The sequence below is a fragment of the Rhinatrema bivittatum genome, chromosome 4 (genome assembly GCF_901001135.1).
Source record: "Rhinatrema bivittatum chromosome 4, aRhiBiv1.1, whole genome shotgun sequence".
In the NCBI taxonomy this organism is placed as follows: Eukaryota; Metazoa; Chordata; class Amphibia; order Gymnophiona; family Rhinatrematidae; genus Rhinatrema; species Rhinatrema bivittatum.
The window spans coordinates 153,031,566-153,050,527 of NC_042618.1; the positions used below are offsets into that span (position 1 = coordinate 153,031,566).

The 18,962-nt window shown below is 44.5% G+C and overlaps 1 protein-coding gene across 8 annotated transcripts in view; it reads right to left on the reverse strand.

Moving 5' to 3' along the window:
• The window catches only part of SCFD1 (sec1 family domain containing 1), a 417,399-nt gene that overhangs the window by 110,018 nt on the left and 288,419 nt on the right, over positions 1 to 18,962 (reverse strand). For all 8 annotated transcript variants that reach the window (XM_029599000.1, XM_029598999.1, XM_029599003.1 and 5 more), the window contains 3 exons: positions 17,567 to 17,646; positions 16,049 to 16,102; positions 7,418 to 7,493 (listed from right to left, as the gene is read on the reverse strand). In XM_029599000.1, the coding sequence (XP_029454860.1) occupies positions 7,418 to 7,493; positions 16,049 to 16,102; positions 17,567 to 17,646 (210 nt within the window). The remainder of the gene's footprint in view (positions 1 to 7,417; positions 7,494 to 16,048; positions 16,103 to 17,566; positions 17,647 to 18,962) is intronic.

The following is an 18,962-nucleotide window of genomic DNA, read 5'->3' on the forward strand; positions in this document are numbered from 1 at the left end:
TTTGACCTTCTAGTTATTATTTTGTTTTGTATTGCTTATTTTTGTTCCTTTCCTAATTTTTGATCTAGAGCTGTGGTCTCATATATGCATGATTCAGTTGGATAAGTGAAGGAGGATGGGGGTACACTTTTCTTTTTGTCCCTATTTGTGGGTCTCCTTACTGTTTTGTTATTGTTTTGTTTTAGATTATTGATGGCTAGCTTTCGCTATGTATGTTTTCCTGTTTTATTCCATTCATTGTACTCACTTTTTTCTGGTTTGTATTCTTCAAAATTTGAATTAAAAAATGGTTTGAAATTTAATAAAACAAAAAACACAAGCCTTGAGCCACAGGAGGACGATATGAGACTGGAGAACTGAGCAGCTAATCATCAGAGGAAATTGAAAGTGAACAAGTGCAAAGTGATGCACAAAGGGAAAAATAATTCCCACTACATATACACAAAGCTGGGTTCCACATTAGGAGTAACCATCAGGAGAAAAATCTTGGAGTCATCGTCGACAGTGAGTTGAAATCTTCACAATATGCGGCAGTGATCAAAAGAACATACAGAACTATAGGAATTATTTGGAAAGGAATGAAGAATAAAGCAGAGTTGCTTACCTGTAACAGGTGTTCTCTGAGGACAGCAGGATGTTAGCCCTCACACATGGATGACATCATCAGATGAAGCCTGATGCAGGAAACCTTGACTAGGCACACTGAGCATGCCCTATACCACACGTCTACACAGGGTCCCTCTTCAGTCTCATAACAGAAATACAATAAGATAAAAAATAGGTGAGAGGGTTTCGTGAGGACTACCATCCTGCTGTCTTTGGAGAACACCTGTTACAGTAAGCAACTCTGCTTTCTCTGAGCTAAGCAGGATGGTAGTCCTCACACATGGGTGAATCCCTAGCTACAGGCTGCTCCCCAACACACAAAAAAAGGGGACCAACAGACATCTAACCAGGTGCCAATGGGCACCACACTGAAGCTGTTGGTGTCGGGGGGGGGGGGGGGGGGAGAGAAAGACTGAACCCAAACAACGGGCCCTAGGTTGGGAGAGGTGGGTTCCTCACCTCAAACAGGTTTCCGAAGACAGACTGGCGAACCTACTGTTGCGTCGGCCATCCTATGAATGCATGGAGAGAACTCCATGTCACAGCCTTGCAGATCTCCTCCATGGGAAAAGCTCGCAAGTGGGCCAATGATGCTGCCATGGCTCTGACAGAATGGGCCTTAACATGATCCCCAAGATACAGTCCTGCCTGGGCATAACAGAAGGAGATTCAATCTGCTAGCCAACTGGATGTGGTCTGTTTGGCAATGGCAAATCCCAATCTATTCCTATCAAAAGAAATAAAAAGTTGGGTAGACTGTCTAGGGGCTTCTGTCCGCTCCAGGTAGAAGGCTAAGGCTCGCTTGCAGTCCAAACTGTGCAATGCTCATTCGCCTTGGTGTGAATGGGGCATGGGCAAGAAAATTGGCAGGATGAGTGACTGATTAAGATGGAAATACTTCACCACCTTAGGTAGGAACTTAGGTTGCATATGCAAGACCAACCTATCATGATATAATTTAGTATAAGGTGCATGAGTCACTAAGGCCTGGAGTTCGCTGACCCTACGCATTGACGTAACCGCCACCAAAGGTATGACCTTCCAGGTCAGGTACTTCAGGTCACAGGTGCGCAACAGCTCAGAAGGAGCTTTCATCACCTGAGCCAACACCACATTGAGGTCCCAAGACACAGCGAGAGGCCTTAGGGGAGGCTTCAACTCAAGCAGGCCCCACATGAAGCAATAAGTTGTACAGAGATGGGCATGCCATCTACACTGTGGTGGTATGCGCCAATTACACTAAGATAAACTCTGATGGAGCTGGTTTTTAAACCAGCCGCCGATAGATGTAGAAGGAGTCAAGCAGGTTTTGTATGGGGCAGGAGAACGGATCTAGGGCCTTCTGCTTACACCACATGGAAAACTTCCTCCACTTCAGTCCGTAGGACTTTCTAGTGGAAGACTTTTTGGAAACCAATAGGACCCAAGACACATCCTCTGAAAGATCAAGCGGCTGCAGGATTAACCTCTCAATATCCAGGCTGTGAGCAACAGGACCTGAAGGTTGGGATTTTGTAGCCTGTCCTGATCTTGTGTGATGAGATCTGGGAAAGTCCCTAGATTGATAGGTTTCTGGATGGACAACTCCCGCAGGACTGGAAACCAGGTGTCTCGGCCAATGAGGGACTATGAGGATCATAGTCCCTCTGTCCTCGCGAAGCTTCAAGACAGTCTTTGCCAGTAAGGGAATCAGAGGATTCATACACAAAAGACCCTTGCCCCAATGAAGGGCAAGGGTGTCCGAGGCTGGTTTGCCATCTGACCTGGACAGGGAGCAGAAACAAAACACATTTCTGTTGCAGAGGACGTGAACAGATCTATGTCTGGCCTCCCCCAAAGGCAGAAAATCTGATTTGCTGCCCCCTGGTCCAGGGACCACTCGTAGGGTCTGAAAGGCTTGACTCAGCCTGTCCGCTACCATGTTCTCCATTCTGGCCAGGTACATTACCCTGAGCACCATTTCATGGGACAGGGACCAAGACCAGATCTGGACTGCTTCCTGACACAGGAGGTACGACCCCGTGCCTCCATGCTTGTTGACATACCACATGGCTACTTGGTTGTCGGTTTGGATCAGGACAACTTTACTGGACAGCTGATCTCTGAAAGCCCATAGCACGTACCTGATCACCTGAAGCTCCAGAAGTTGATTTGACAAGAACATTCCCAAACAGACCACAGTCCCTGGATGCTGAGCCCATCTTCATGAGCTCCCCTCCCCAGAGTAGATGCATTTGTGGTTAGCACAATTTGAATAGGGAGACTCCTAAAGGAAATCCCCTGTTCCAGATTGGAGAGTACCTGCCACCAAGACAAAGAGTCCCTGAGAGACGGGGTGACTTGGATGCAATCCTGTAGGTTCTGAATGGCCTAGTGCCACTGTGACATTATCTGAGCTCTGCTGAACATGGCTCAAGCCAGGGCCTTTCTGACTTGCCAGAGTCACTGGAAGTATCTCTGATTCGTGGTGGGAAAACAGCACTTCCAGTACTGGGTGTTGCCATACGGGCTTGGTCCGCCCCACGGGTCTTCACGAAATGCCTGGCCGTGGTGGCGGCACACCTCCGCAGACTTGGGAGTGCATGTCTTCCCGTATCTGGATGATTGGCTGGTCAAGTGAACATCTCAGGCAGGGGCCACCCGGTCCATGCGCTTGACCATTCAGATGTTGGAATCATTAGGGTTCATTCTCAACTATCCAAAGTCCCATCTCAGTCTGTCACCTCAATTGGACATTATCTGAGCTCTGCTGAACATGGCTCTGTGCATGTTTAAGCATGCCAAGGGAGTGACATGGACGGTCGCGGCCACGTGATCCAACAGTCTCAACATGTGCCAGCCTGATACCTGCTGGCTCTGTTGCACCTCTGTCGCAATGGTTGTATGCATCCTTTAGGTTGAGGGAGCATAGCCAGCCCCCCTTTTGCAAAAGGAAGATCAAGGTGCCCAGGGAAACCATCTTGAACTTTTCTTTTTTTTTTTTTAGAAACTTGTTCAAGGCCCTCAGGTCTAAGATGGGACAGAGTCTTCCTGTATTCTTTGGAATCAGGAAATACCTGGAGTAGAATCCCCACCCTCTTTGCCCTGGTGTTACAGGCTCGACTACTCTGAGCATTAAGTGGGAGGACAGCTCCACTTGTAGCACCTCCTGATGCGCTACTGGCCCCCAATATGGGGATGGAGAGCAATTAGGAGGGACATCCAATAGATTTAATTGGTACCCCTGACGGACAATGGACGACATCCACTGGTCCGAGGTTACACTGTGCCACTGGTTTGCAAAGAACTACAGCCTGTCCTGGACCGAAGGGTCCATCATCCCTGGTATGGGCAACTGGCTTACACTCCCCTATGGCCCAGTCAAAACTCCATCCCCAGAATTGACTGAGGAGCTGGCTGGGGCTTGGGAGCTCTCTGTTGCCTGGGATGGTCGTGGGAACTCTGATGGTGTGAATGAGATCGAGGAGGCAGGGGATAGTACTTCCTTTGGCAAAAGAAAGACTTCCTTGGCCCCGGCAGCCTTCTGGATGAGAAGGATGGGTTCGGAGTGCTGGCAGAGAGTTTTTGGGAGAGTTTTATCATGGTCCTGGAGTTGGGCTTTACCCTATCTCCAAAGTGATTCTCTCCAGTGCACAGCAATTAGTGAGTACTTCTGATCTGAGATTCGAGGCCCGCAGCCATGCCAGTCTGCGAGCGCCGATTCGTGCTGCAGAGCCCTCAATGACGTTTCAAAAATCTTCACTGATCACACAGACCTCATGTTTTCCACACTTCAGACCCTTATGCACTAGTGACATGAGGGTCTCTTGCTGCTGTTGAAGCAGCTGCTCAGTCACCTGCACCTGCTTCCAGATGTCCTGTGAGCACTGGCTCATGTAGAGCTAGTAGGCAGCGATTCGGGCAATAAGCATGGCACCCTGGAACACGTTCTTCCCAAGAGCATCCAATGCCCTGTGGTCCTTCCCCAGGGGGTGCCAAGGAGTGGGTCTGAGAGCGCTTGGCCCTCTTGAGGGTGGATTTGACTACCATTGACTGGTGGGGCAGCTGAGACTTATCGAATCTCGCAGCCTTTTGGACGAGGTAAACCACGTCTGCCTTCTTATTCACGGGCCCCACTCGTGAGGGGGTGTTCCCAAATCTTCAGCAGCAACTCCAAAAGGGTTTCATGCACTGGGACTGCCATGATTCTCCTTAGGAGGCTCCACAAACTGAAGAACCTCAAGCATTTTGTGACTGGTGTCTTCGTCAGTCAAAAGCTGCCCCCGCCATCACCCTGACAAACCCTGCAAAGGTTAGACCCTCAGGGGGAGACCTCCTTCGCTCCTCTGGAGGAGAAGGGTCTGATGGGAGATCATACAAATCCTCAGAGAATTCCATCTGATCATTCCCCCAGGGGTAATAGGGACCTTCATCCTCACCGTTGACTACAGGGTGCTCTAGGTGCTTGGTCAATGTCCAGAGGTGAGAGGCACCAATGGAAGTGGTCAGGGTGCTACAGGCCTCAGCGTCTTTGCAAAGGCAGGTACATCTCTGTGTACGCACTGTGCATCAACGGAGACCGGTGCATCAATGGAGACCGATGCTGAACGGAGATCAGTCTTCCCACGATGCTCGATCCGGTTTTTCCCCAGTGCTGAGGATGATGAATCCGATGTCCTCAGCCCGGAGGAGATTGACAAAGCCAGTCTCCAGCACCCCATCCACTGGCTACCTTGATGGAACTGACGGTCCTGCCAATGTTGATGGCGTAGTGTTCATTGGTGCGGCTCTGAGATCCTCTGATGCCGAAGCCGCCAATGCCGATGGCTCAAACTTCTTCAACCCGAAGAAGTGGTCCATCTTATCGAGTCAAAGCAGACGTCCCTTTGGGGTCATCTGGGGATACAAATGGCAACCCCGGATGTCATGCAATGCCCCTGGGCAGAGGATGCAAACATTATGAGGATCGGTGATCGACATGGTCCTTGGGCACTGGGGTATTGGCGGAAACCAGATGTGGCCATGAAGGGGCAAAACAATTTGGGAAAACACAGAACTATGGCAGTGGGCGTCGATGGAAAGCGGGCACCGAGGCACCACTATCACGGGGGGGAACTGACTGTAAAAAGAAATTTACTAGTATGCCAAAAACCCTGACTGGGGGATTTATGGGGAGGTACACAGAGGTACAAGGCAAAAAGCTAAATGTTTTTAGAACTCAATCAAAATCGCGAGGCTCACAGCTGCATGGAAAAAAAGACTGAAGAGAGACCCTGCATGGACGCGTGTTATAGGGCATGCTGGACATACTCAGTGTGCCTAGCCAAAGTTTCTAGAAACTTTTGACATAAGTTTTCCACATCGGGCGCCATCTGATGATGTTACCCATTGTGAGGACTACCATCCTGCTTGTCCTTGGAGAAAACAGAGAGCATCATAATGCATCTGTATAGATTCATGGTGTGACTGTAACTTGTGTATTGTGTGCAATTCTGGTCACCCATCTCAAAAATGATTATGAAAGTAGAAAAGGTATAGACAAAGGCAACAAAAATGGTGAAAGGGATGAAATGGCTTCCCTACAAAGAAAAGTTAAACAGGTTAAAGCTTCAACCAGGAGAAGATTAAGCAGCGATATGACAAAGGTTTATAAAATCATGAATGAGGTAGTACAGATAAATAGGGAATGGTTATTTACCCTTTCAAATTATACAAGTATTAGTACACTCCTTGTAATTTACGTACACTCATTGAAATTAACAGGTAGTAGATTTAAAACAAATTGGAGAAACAATTGTTTCACTCAATGCTCAATCAAGATGTGGAATTTACCACCGGAGGATATAGTCACAGAAATTAGCTTAGCTGGGTTTAAAAAGTGTTTGGATAAGTTCCTGTAAGAAAAGTTCATAAACAGTTACTCACCAAATAGTGAGCACCAAGAAATCTTTGGAAGAGATTACCATTAGAGACAGAATGCTGGGCCTGATGGATCTTTGGTTTGACCCGGCATGGCACTTCTTATGTTCTTAAAAAATGGCATTAATATAACTTTGTCCGGCAGCTTGCGGACAGGCATTGACCAAGATCATCTACAGAAGAAAGCCCTCCCTCTTCAGTTGAAGACTGAACCTTTTGTGAGAACAGGAAAATTGCTATAATTTCTATTTTTCCTTCACCAGTTTTATCTCTCTCTCTCTCTTTCTATATATATATTATTCACAAATGTCTGTCCATCAGTTACATAATTTTGGGCACTTCTAGGTGGAATTAAGGGCTGAAATTCAACGCATTTAGATTATCATCATTAGTTATGGCCTGCTAAAAAATTTAAAATTTCAGAAAAGTAGCAGAATTTGGGGGTTCAGGGTTGATTTTCTCGCCATTATTTTCCCATTAATAACATAAGAATCTGAAAATTCCATAAGGTAGACCATTGAAAAGGAAAGCTCTTAGCCCAATAACAGCTGCCAGGGAAAGGAAAAGAAGATAGAGATCAAACAAAATATCAAAAGAACAAAAACATGGAATCACATAGACTTCTGGTGCAACTAAAGAGCACACAAAGGATCAAAGGGACACAGGATCACCTAGACTTGACCATGTGAATGAAGCATAAAGAAGAGAACAACAACAAAATATGGAAGCACACAGTTGCACGCACAAATGAAATACTCGAAAGAGAACAGAGAAACACAGAAGCACATCACATTTTTAGGAAATAAGGGCAAACCTATCGTGGTCTACAGTATTTATTTTATGATGTTAAGCCATTTTCTGGAATTAAAATTGTGGTTGATTAGTGAAACTGTGCAGGTAGACTAGTACTTACAAGTTGCTTCAACACCAAGTTCTTCACTCCATCTATAACGAACTGAGAGCCAGTATTCATGACACGTGAAATCAGACTGAAGAAATAAAAAAGCAAGTTAACAGCAGGGCCACAATCTATTCAGTTTTCTTTCTAACAGAAACTTTTAACTTCAATAAAAACAAAGACAGATCACTGTACTGTCTCAGTTTTCCCATGAACAAAGAAATGCTTTGAATTTCTCATCTTTCAGAATGGTCACTGTTACAATTGCTTCTGTCAGTATTGGTAAAATCAGAAATATTAGAATTTTTAAAAAATCAGATAACAAAAGAAAAGGCTTGCGGGTGGCTAAAGACTGGCCTTGGTTTATTTTAATCCTCCCCTTCAAGGCTTTGCCCCCCCTCGAGGCTGTTTCCCATCCAGCTGTCATTAGGGAACTTTCACACAGAAGTGGATTAAGTACTAGTACAACATGGCTAGTGGTGGAATAATAGCCATAATTAAAGCTAACTGGAAGCATTGGGCATCAGTTTCTATCAACCTGCTAAACAAAGAAACACAGAACTGATGGCAGAAAAGGACCAAATGATCCACCCAACCTGCCCAGCAAGCTTATGCCAGTATCTGCTGCACTATGCAGTTTAACCCCAGTGCTTATCAGTTTACCAGACAATAAAAGCAGAGAGCAATGTTGGAGTTGCATCAAAAGTATCAGGCTTAGTGATTATGGGTAGTAAGTGCCGCATCAGCTAGTTACCCCCATGTTTATTTGTTTCCCAAACCATAAAAGTCGGGGCCCTCGATGGTTGCTGTCTGAATCCAATTCCCCTTTTCTCACTGCCGTTGAAGCAGAGAGAAATGATGGAGTTGTATTAACAGTATCAAGGCTTAATTGTTAAGGGTAGCAATTGCCAGACCAGCAAGTTACCCCCATGCACTCTTTTCTTTATTTCCAACCTCTAGCCTTTAGGGATCCACAGCATTTATCTCGTGCCCTTTGAATTCTATGATTGTTTTTGTCTTCACCACCTCTTCCAGAAGGGCATTCCAGGCATTCACCACCTTCTCCATGAAGAAATATTTCCTGACATTGGTTCTGATTTGTCCTCCTGAAGTTTCAGTTCATGACCTCTACTTCTATTGATTTCTTTCCAACGGAAAAAGTTTTGATGATTGTGCATCATTATAACCTTTCGGATACCTGAAGGTCTGTATCATATCTCCCCTGCACCTCCTTTCTTCTAGAGTGTACATATTCAGATTCTTCAGGCTCTCCTCATAAGTCTTTCAATGCTGACCCATCACCATTTTGGTCACTCTTCTTTGGACTGCCTCTATCCTGACTTTATCTTTTTGAGACATGGGTACCAGTATTGAATGCAGTACTCCAAGTGAGGCTTCACTAAGGACCTGAACAAGGACATTATCACCTCTTTTTTCTGACTGGTTATTTTTTTTCTCTATGCAGCCCAGCATTCTTCTGGCTTTAGCTATTGCCTTGTCACATTGCTTCACCATTTTCAGATCATCAGACACTATCTCACGAAGTTCCCTCTCCTAACCCGTGTGCATTAGTCTTTCACCACCCATCACATAAAGCTCTTTTGGACTGCTGCACCTCAGATGCATAACTCCGCACTTCTAAGGATTGAATCTCAGCTGCTAAATCTTTGACCACTATTCAAGTTTTCTTAAATCACTTTTCATTCTCTCTACTCCTTCAGACATGTCCACTCTTTTGCAGATCTTAGTATCATCCGCAAACAGACAAACTTTGCCTTCTATACCTTCTACCAGGTTTCTCAAAAAGATATTGAACAGAACTGGTCCCAAAACCGATCTCTGTGGCACTCCACTTACCACCATTCTTTCTTCAAAGTAGATTCCATTTACCATTACACTCTGTCTCCTGTCAGTCAACCAGTTTGCAATCCACACTATTATCTTGGCACCCACTCCCAAGCTTCTAATTTTGTTCACGAGTTTCCTATGTGGAAGCGTATCAAAAGCTTTTCTAAAATCCAAGTAAATCACATCACACACTCTTCCCTGATCCAATTCTCTGGTCACCCAAAAAAAAAAAAAAAAAATCAATCAGATTTGTCTGACAGGACTTTCCCCTGGTGAGTCCATGCTGCCTCGGGTCAAGCAACCCACTGGATTGTAGATAGTTCACTATCCTTTCCTTCAGCAGAGTCTCCAATAATTTTCCCACCACCGAGGTGAGGCTAATCAGCCTGTAGTTTCCAGCCTCCTCTTTGCTCCCACTCTTGTGAATTGGGACTACCACTGCTCTTCTCCTATCTTGCAGTACCACTCTCATTTCCAGGAATCTATTGAACAGATCTCTCAGTATCCTGGGATGTACCTCATCCAGCCCCATGACCTTGTCCACTTTCAGTTTTCCTAGCTCTTCCTATGCCTTCTTTTCTGTAAACGGAGTAACGTCTATTCCACCCCCATCCACAGTCTTGTCAACTAGCGACAGTCCTTCCCCAGGGTCTTCTTTAGTGAACACCGAACTGAAGTACTTGTTTAATATTTCGGCCATTTCTTCATCTCTTTCCACATACTGATCTTTGTCACCTTTCAATTTCACTATACCACTTCGGACCTTTCTCTGATATATCTGAAAACTGTTTAGTCACCTTGCTTTACCTCTTTGGCAATCCTTTCTTCTGCCTGATTTTTTGCTTTTTTGATTTCTTTCTTTGTCTCCCTCAGTTTCACCAGATATTCTTCCATGTGCTTTTGTTTTTGGGATCCTTTATATTTCTTGAACACTGTTCTTTTTTATTTTATTTTATCAGCCACCTCATTTGAAAACCAGATTGGTTTCTTATTTCTCTTCCTTTTATTTACTGTTCTAACATAGATTTGTTGCCTTTGTAATTGCTCCTTTTAGTTTGGCCCACTGTTGTTCCCCCTCTCTCATTCTCTCCCAGTCTTCTAGTTCTACCTCCAGGTACGTCCCCAATTCGACAAAGTCTGTATTTTTGAAATTCAAAACTCGGGTCTTCTTGTGACTTCTCTGTATCCTATTTGCGATATCATACCAATCTGTTTGATGATCACTGGTACTGAGATGGACACCCACCCGGACATTAGCGACATTATCCCTGTTAGTGAGCACTGGATTGAGTATAACTCCCTTCCTCGTGGGTTCCATTACCATTTGTTTGAACAGAGCCCCTTGCAGGGCATTCACTATCTCTCTACTTCTGGTAGATTCCACAAAAATGATTCTCCAGTCTACATCCAGCAGATTAAAATCTCCAACAATCAACTCTTCTCCCTTCTTTCCCACCTTTTGGATGTCTTTGACCAGATCTCTGTCTAGTTCTTCCATTTGGAGGCCTGTAAACCCTCCAAAAAAAAAAAAAATGGATGCACCATTATTTTTTTTTAGGACAGCCCATAATGCTTCTTTCCTACCCCTCCATTCCTTGTAGTTCAGTTGATTGGATATTGTTTTTGACATAAGGAGCTAATCCTCCCCCTCTTCTGTCCTCTCTGTTCTTCCTTAACAAGTTATAGCCTGGTATGGCCGTAACCCAATCATGAGAATCCATGAACCATGTCTCCGTAACAGTAACAATGTCCAAGTTTGCCTCCACCATTAAGGCCTGCAGGTCTGGGATTTTATTGCCCAAACTATGAGCATTTTGTTGCATCCGGTCTCAGACGGCTTCGACCTCTGTGCCTCTTCTTTCTTCATTCTCTCTCCTCAAGCCTTGGGAAGATGGATGCGGCCGCGTCTTCATGCTGCTCTCTCTGGTGTCCCTGGATAGGCAACGGCGACGGTGTTTGCTATGATTTTCCTGAGGGCCTCCTAGGGTGCACGCGCGCACACCACCCACGCCTTTATCCACGTCATGGAGTGAACCTCAGGGGCATCCCCTCCGAGTGACATCATCACATCCTGGTATTTAGCCTGCCCTTCGTTTGCTAACAAACTGAGTTAGCACAGATTGGATTGGATTGTCTCCGATCTAAGCTGCTCTGTCACTTCCCAGCTGCCGCAGGAAGCTCTCTCTGCCCTTTAGGGCATTTCTTCACTAACCTGGGTACCTGCTCCTCGGGGGCCCTTCTGCTCTATTTCAGGTACCTATCTTGGGATACCGGGTATGCGCTCCTCAAGGGCCTGCTCTCCCTAATCTGGTGCCTGCCACTGATCAATGTCTGCCTGCCAGGACCTTCAACAATACAGCTTTCTGCTTCAGTGAGTACTAACCCTTTCAGTCTGTCTCTCCTTCAGCTTCAGCGCTCTGTGTCTACATCCGGGACCTGTCCCTGCTACGCTGCGCTGCCTATCACCTACTCGAGTGTGAGACTGGTCTCCTCTGCTGAAGATCCCTGGACTACTTTACTGGGTTACCTTCACTGCTACCCACTCCCCGGGCAGTACCATCGAGCTGTACAATAAATACAACTTCTCTGTGTCTGCGTGTATAGAGTCTAGCCTAGTACTGCGGCTCCTCATGGGACTCCTCCTCGTGGGAGTGGCCATCACTGCAGTACCCAAGAATCCAATCCAACACCTCATAACCATAACACATTTGCAGTCATAGCTTTCCAATTTTTCTCCCTCCATTTGCTGCACTTCCTAGACACCTTTTCCGCTTTTTTGAGCTGATTGATTTTATTTACTCCTCCCACTTTCTGTATTGCTTGAGGATGACATGTCAATTTCACTGGACATCTCCTGCCACCCCTTTCTTTAGTTTAAATGTCTGATAATATATGATCTGAATTTCTCACTTAGCATCCTCTTTCCTGTTTCAGACAAATGTAAGCCGTCCTTACCGTATAGCCTTTTACTGTTCCATATATGACCCCAGCCCCCAATGTATCCAAAACTACTTCTGTACACCAGGCTTTGAGCCAGGAATTGAAATTATCTACATGGCATGGCTTCACATTTCCCTTTCCATGAATAGGTAATACTTCTGAAAAGGCAATAGTCTTTGCTGTGTGTCTTTATCTTTCCTAGATTTTGGAAATCCTTTTGCACTTCATGGATACCATTTCTACTGAGGTCATTAGTCCTCAGATGGATGATAACACTGATATCAAAGTTCCTATTTTCTTCTTCAATGATTTGGACTATCTGGTTTGCATTTCTACTTGCAGAGGATCCTGGAAGGCATTTAACTATTGTGTCACCATCAAAATGTGATCCCAAATTGGTTCTCTGATGATTGAGTCTCCCAGCAGAAGCAGCTTTCTTTTATGACATTTGATTCTGTTGAAGGGCTTCTAGGTGACTTCACTTTTAGAAATCAATTCAACATCTTTTGCTGAGATTTCTACCTTCTTCAATGCAGAAAAAGCATTATGTAGGCATATAGTGGGGAGAGTGGGTGTCTCTTCATCACTAGCCTTATTCTGCCAGAGCCCACAGATATCCAATTGTTCCTGGATTTTTGAATCCTGGATGTCTGAATTCTCCGTGGATGCTGTAAAGTTGGAGAAGGTAGGTGTCTGTCACGTCTTGCTCTACCAGAGATCAATGTAAACCATGTTTTCCTGGGTTTCTGAGTCCTCTGTGAGAGATGGGCAAGAGATACTGGATGGTTCAAGGAAGGGGAGGTTAACTGATGTTCCACTCCTGCTCGTGGTCCCAGCTGCGAGCAGGCACTTACCTCCGTGGCATGGAGCCGCCGACGTTTTCCTTCACTGCGGCAGGTGCTGCGGACTTTAGCATACCTCCCCTGCTTGGCGGGCCCTGCTGCTGTGCTCCAATGTGGCTGGAGCCGCCACCACCGCCCTCTCCATCTTCGCAGCCTGGAGGCCGCAGTCCCCGGGCGTTCCCGATGGCTGGAGCCGCTTCTGATGTCGGGTCCTGTTATGCTCTCCAGCAATACAGTGGCAAGCATGGCCGATGTCCATGGTCTTGCCTACTTCCCCTAAGGGGTAGGGCCGCGTCTTCCTTGCTGATTTAAAGGGCCAGTCCTCCTGGCCCCACCTGGACTCCTCCCTGGGCATCTTCTGATCTTCAGCTCTATTTAAGGGCCCTGCTTTCACTCTGTACTTGCCTTCGCAAGGGGTTAGTCCTCCCTAGGACTTCTCGTCTTCACTCCTGCTAGCATTCCTTGCTCTTCGTGGGATCCCTCGTTGTTCCGTTCCTGGTCTCTGCTGATGTCTTGATGTTCCGTGTTCCAGTCTTGATGTTCTGTGATCCAGTCCTGATGTCTTGATGTTCCATGTTCCAGTCTTGATGTTCTGTGATCCAGTCCTGATGTTCCATGATCCAGTCCTGATGTCCTGAAGTTCCGTGATCCAGTCCTGATGTTCCGGATGTTCCGTCATCCAGCCTTGATGTCCTGAACCCCTGGTTCCTCGTCCACCTTTCTTGGCGTGCCACGGTCGTGGTCCGTGACCAGCCCATGGGGGGGCTGTGTAGGGCGCTACGTGGTACAAGGCCTTCTTCTCGTCTGCAGCACAAGCCTCCGGAGGGTCATCCTTTCCTGTAACCAAGTCCCATCTTGGTTCTGTTCCACTTGTGTCTGCTTCCGTCCATGACCAAGACTCTGCCAGAACCTGCTTTGCTCCAGCGTGGTCCATGACCAGCCATGAGCAGCTGTGTAGGGTGAGCACCTGTGCAGGCCTCTACTGAATCTTTGACATGTTCCTGTCTCAACTTCCACTTCTACTCCTAGAGTCTGTCTCGCATCAAGCAAGGTCCGTGACCAGTCCCGTGGGTGTGCTGTGTAGGGCGTGCTGAGTCGCAGCCTCAGCCTGGTACTTGATCCTGAATCCTTGTTCCGAGTCCTTCCAAGTTCCAAGTCCTCGTCTGAGTCTTCCTAGTGCTCAGAGCTCTTCCAAGTTCCTCGTCTGAGTCTTCCATGTTCCAGAGTCTTCGTCCGCTCTTGCCTTCTGTCCAGCCTGCCGCCTTTGCCGTTCCCAGCGGCAGGTCTGAAAGGGCTTGGAGGGTCGGAGGACCACTCAGAGACCAACCTTGCGTGGTTGGCCTCACTGAGGCTTTGCAGGTCAGCAGGGGCCTGGCTTCCTGGTCTCAGCCCAGGCTCGTACATGTCTTTTCTGCCTCGGTACTGCCTTGGAGTTCTCTGGGGTCGTGCCATGGCCCAAGGGCACACAATTCCCTTGGAAATGGGACCGCTCTCCTAGCGCTCCCTAACAGATTGCGAAGGCTTCCGAGCGTTCCTATGCTCAAGGCCTCTCGTTCCATAACAACTGAAACCTGGATAATTCCTCCTTTAGATGAATCAACTCCATTTTAATTGCAGACAGCTGAAGGCAAAAAGGACAAACTTTGATTCTCCAAATGATAGGCCTTGGGACATAAGCACCACAATTGTTGCACTGAATGAAAGTAATTTTGTTAAATTATCACTAATTCCTTAAAATCATATAGATAGGTAAGGTAAAATCTAGGCTCTAGCAAAGATATTTGATAGGTATTTGAAATAAAAACTAAAAGTATTAGTATTAGCCAGTAAAGATTAATAGGTAGAATATGAAAGCCAATTTTACAAACAATATGACAGTTTTACTATTATCTGATCTGTAAGGAACGACTATATAATTGGAGATGAAGTAATTGCAACAAATTATCTAGGAGACCAGGGAAGACTATATAAGAAAAGTAAACGCAGGGGTGGGTGGGAAGAGGAGTAGAGAGGGAAGAAACTAAATAGTTTAGATTACTTGCATGAAAGCTTGTAGCTGCCTCTCACAGGAAGAACTACAAACAATGGCTAAAGTCTGCTCCCAAATGCTGGCCTCTGGACCAATGAAATGTACAAAGAGCTCCTCCCCCTAGACACACTGGTAAAACTTATGGAACTTTTTTTTTCTTTTTCAGCCCCAATACACACTTTAGGATTTTTTTTTTATCTCAAACCCTGAAAAGCAGTCTAGATTGCACCCTTTTTGGTTTCAATTAAAATCTGCCCTCCTCCTAAAAACCAAGGCACACAATTATGCTATGGTATTATACACAACTTCTATACTAGGCTAAATATATATTAAACAGTTAAAGTTTACTTAGCAAAAATTCAGGCAGCAGTGGTTTGAACAGTACTACTGTGCACTACCCAGATGCTCTGGAATAATTTATAAAAAGGCTTCCAACCACTTAATTGGTGGAAAGGAACACCATGAATTTCCTACTCTCGTAGGACATAGAGCAATTGGAAAAATAGGAAAGCATTAATTAAAACATTATCAGCATGGCCACAGTCAGCTTTTCAATATCATAAACAAGAATTTTGTAAACATTTATCAACTGTGCAAAATTAGTCTTTACCTATTTCACTGAATATGCAGACATAACAAGCAGGTATTTGTGGATGATACTTTAGTTTAATAAACTAGAGGGGCCCCTACCTACTCAATGCTTAGAGTGTGCTAGAGAATAAAAAAGTAATGACCTTAATATAAGGAAAGCTAAATTACACAAATTCCATGGTCTTTGCAATGCGCAAAGTTCCTCATTTAATTTTTATTCACCAATGGACTTGGGAGACTAGTTTCAGAGCTGTTTTGAGTTGAAAAATGACCTGTCTTTAATATCACAGAATTAAAACTAGCTTAGAACAGGTTTTAAATGTATGGCGAGAAGATTAAATGAAAAAAGATATACTGTAACTATTAGAGATAGGGTATAAAACTTCTACGTCTTACCCCTTTGACTTTGTCGCATTGTTGGCTGGAGCTGAGGCCATCTTGGCAAATGCCCTGGGAGATAAGACAAAGAAGCTGATAAAGTGGGATACAGCATACAGAGTACTAGAAACAATCCATTCAAATTTCGGGCTACACCTAATAAAATATATATGGCCAGATGTACTAAACACTTTTTCCCATAAACAAGAAAATGGAAAAACAGTTTAGTATTACAGTCTTAAAAAATAATTTCTAAATCCCAGAGAGTTCTCAACCTAAATTAAATTATAAGAATAAAATGTCTCCCATTTCTCCTCCCCTACTCTTTCCTTTACATTAAAATGAGGTAGACAGCATTTTACCCTCTCTTACACTATCCTGTCCTTTGCATTTGTAATGGTGCTTTCCAGGAAAACTGGATTCCAATGCACCTTACAAATGTACAACTTAGGAAAGCTATAAATAACCAACTATTGAGTGGAAAGTCTGACTACCAGCAGATTTAAAACAAATTTAACAAACATAAGTATTTTTTTAAACAGACAATTAAGTAATGGAGGTTCTTGGTTAAAGCTAGTAGTATAACTGAGTTTAAATTAAAGTTTGGACAAGTTTCTGGAAGATAGGTCAATAAATAATTATTAGCCAGAGAGATTTTGTTTTCTCCATCTCTAAATTCTTAAGGACTCAAACCGCCACAAAAAAGCCAAAAACACTGCTTTTCTGTGGTTCTTCCTACTTAGTATTAGGACGATACTAAGTAGGAAGAACTATAGAAAGCAGCATGAAAAAAAAATCTTGCTAGTGATCAGGTTAGGAAAACGGATGCTCAATTTACAAGTGTCCGTTTTCCTAACACATGGCTGTGCGCGGGTTAGGAAAATGGATGCTCGTTAATTGAGTGTCTGTTTTCCTAACCGGTGCACAGTCATCTCCAGGGTGCCTGATGTCGTGGATGCCCTAGGGACACACAATTTATCTCTAGTGCGTCCATTTTAGCACAGCAACTCATTTGCCTATTGCATCAGGTACACAGAAGAGAGGGATGTGCATGCATTGAAAAAATGTGTGCCCAGTTTGGATATACATTTTTTCGCGCTTGATATTGCATTGGCCCCTTGGAGAGAGCAACATAAAAGAAAATTTCACATTGGAATTTGCTGGGTACTTCCAGGTGACCTGGACTGACCACTGTAGGAGACAGGATGCTGGAGACTCAATTGACCACTGGTCTCATCTAGCATGGCATTTTTCATGTTCTTATGTCTAATTTTGGCACCAGATCTGCCAGATGGCTTCCAAAAGAAATAAAGTTTTATTATTGTCAAAAATTACAAAGTCAGTGATGCAGCTAGATTTGAACTTGCAAGTTTAGCTGCACTGAAACCTTTAGCCTACTCGGCTGTATTATTGTTTATTGTAATGGTCTTTTATACCGCTAATACAGATTTACATATGTACTGCCTGATGGAAATAACGAATTCTGTCACAACCTATATTATATAAAACACGAAGAAGCTCACAAAATGAACTTACTTCCACTGTTTGATGTAGTTCAAAGGAGCAAGACTGCAGCCAGCATCCATCAGAGCTTTTCTGTACTGTTCCAAATCCACCTGAAAACATTACAAAAAGAAATTCATAAGCAATTTCAAGTGAGTTTTTATTAAAATGTAGACAGCTTACTTCAAACTACTGAACACTCCTACTGGCACTACTACAATGTTAGAAGAATCACCATCAGAAGAATATTATGAGCAAAAATATTCCATCATCAATGGTTCAATACCGCAAGAAACAAAAGCAATGGAAAAAATTGGTTTTACCTGCTAATTTCTTTCCTTGAGTCCTAACAGACCAGTCCAGATACATGTGTGTTGTCTTCCTATCAGCAGATGGAGAGGGAAAATAACTAGATCACTGACATCTCCTTATATAGGGTTTTGTGCAGCATGCAGCTTTTCAGTATTTCTATATCAAAGCAAAGAACGGATCCTCTCCCCCCCAACAAACACCATGGACACATTGATTCCTTGACAGACATGGAATCATTGATTCCTCAACAATGGAGGGGTTAAAATGGATGAAATCATTAAGCCAAAAAAAAAAAAAAAAAAAAGGAAACAAACTTGTAACCATATAGCTGAAAGCTTTCTTCAAATGAGCAGCAGAGTTCCAGGACATATGGAAGGACTCAAGCAAAGAAAGTTATCAGGTAAGACCGAGACAATTTGGATGCATGGGATGAACCCAAACAACCCTCTCACATTGGATGGGATCCAGTTATGCCTGCTCTCAAGACGCTCACCTCAAGAGCAACAGTCTTTCTGACCTGAACGTCCACATGGTAATGCTCAGCAAAAGAATTTAAGAAGAACCAGGTCACTGCCTGGCTTATTTCCTCTGGAGGAATCATGTGGTGTTCTGTTTAAGAAGCCACATGCCCTGGTTGAATGAGCTGTGAGCGCCTTAGGTACCACAAGCCCTAAAGATATAGGCTGACTCTATTGCCTCCTTAAGCCACTGGGCAATCGTCACATTCGACTCAGCTTCACTTTTATTCTGGCTATTGAAAAGAATGAACAAAGGATCTGATCTTCTTAAATTGATGGTGACCTTTAGGTACTGCAGTAGCATTCTATGTACATTTAGAAAGTGAAGCTCTCTAACATTACCATTGTGTTTGCCTTCTTGAAAGTTAGCAGAAAAAATATCTGACTCACAAACTGCAATGCCACCTTGGGCAAGAAGGATAGTACCTTATGAACTGACATTCCTGTGTCTGAAAATGCCAGAGATCCTTGACTGAAGCACTCCTCATGGGTTCAAAATGAGCCATTCACAAGGACCCAAGTACCATACTGAGGGCCCATGCTGGCATGGTCACTTTCACTGGAGAATGGATATACTTCACCAGATCCATATACCAAGA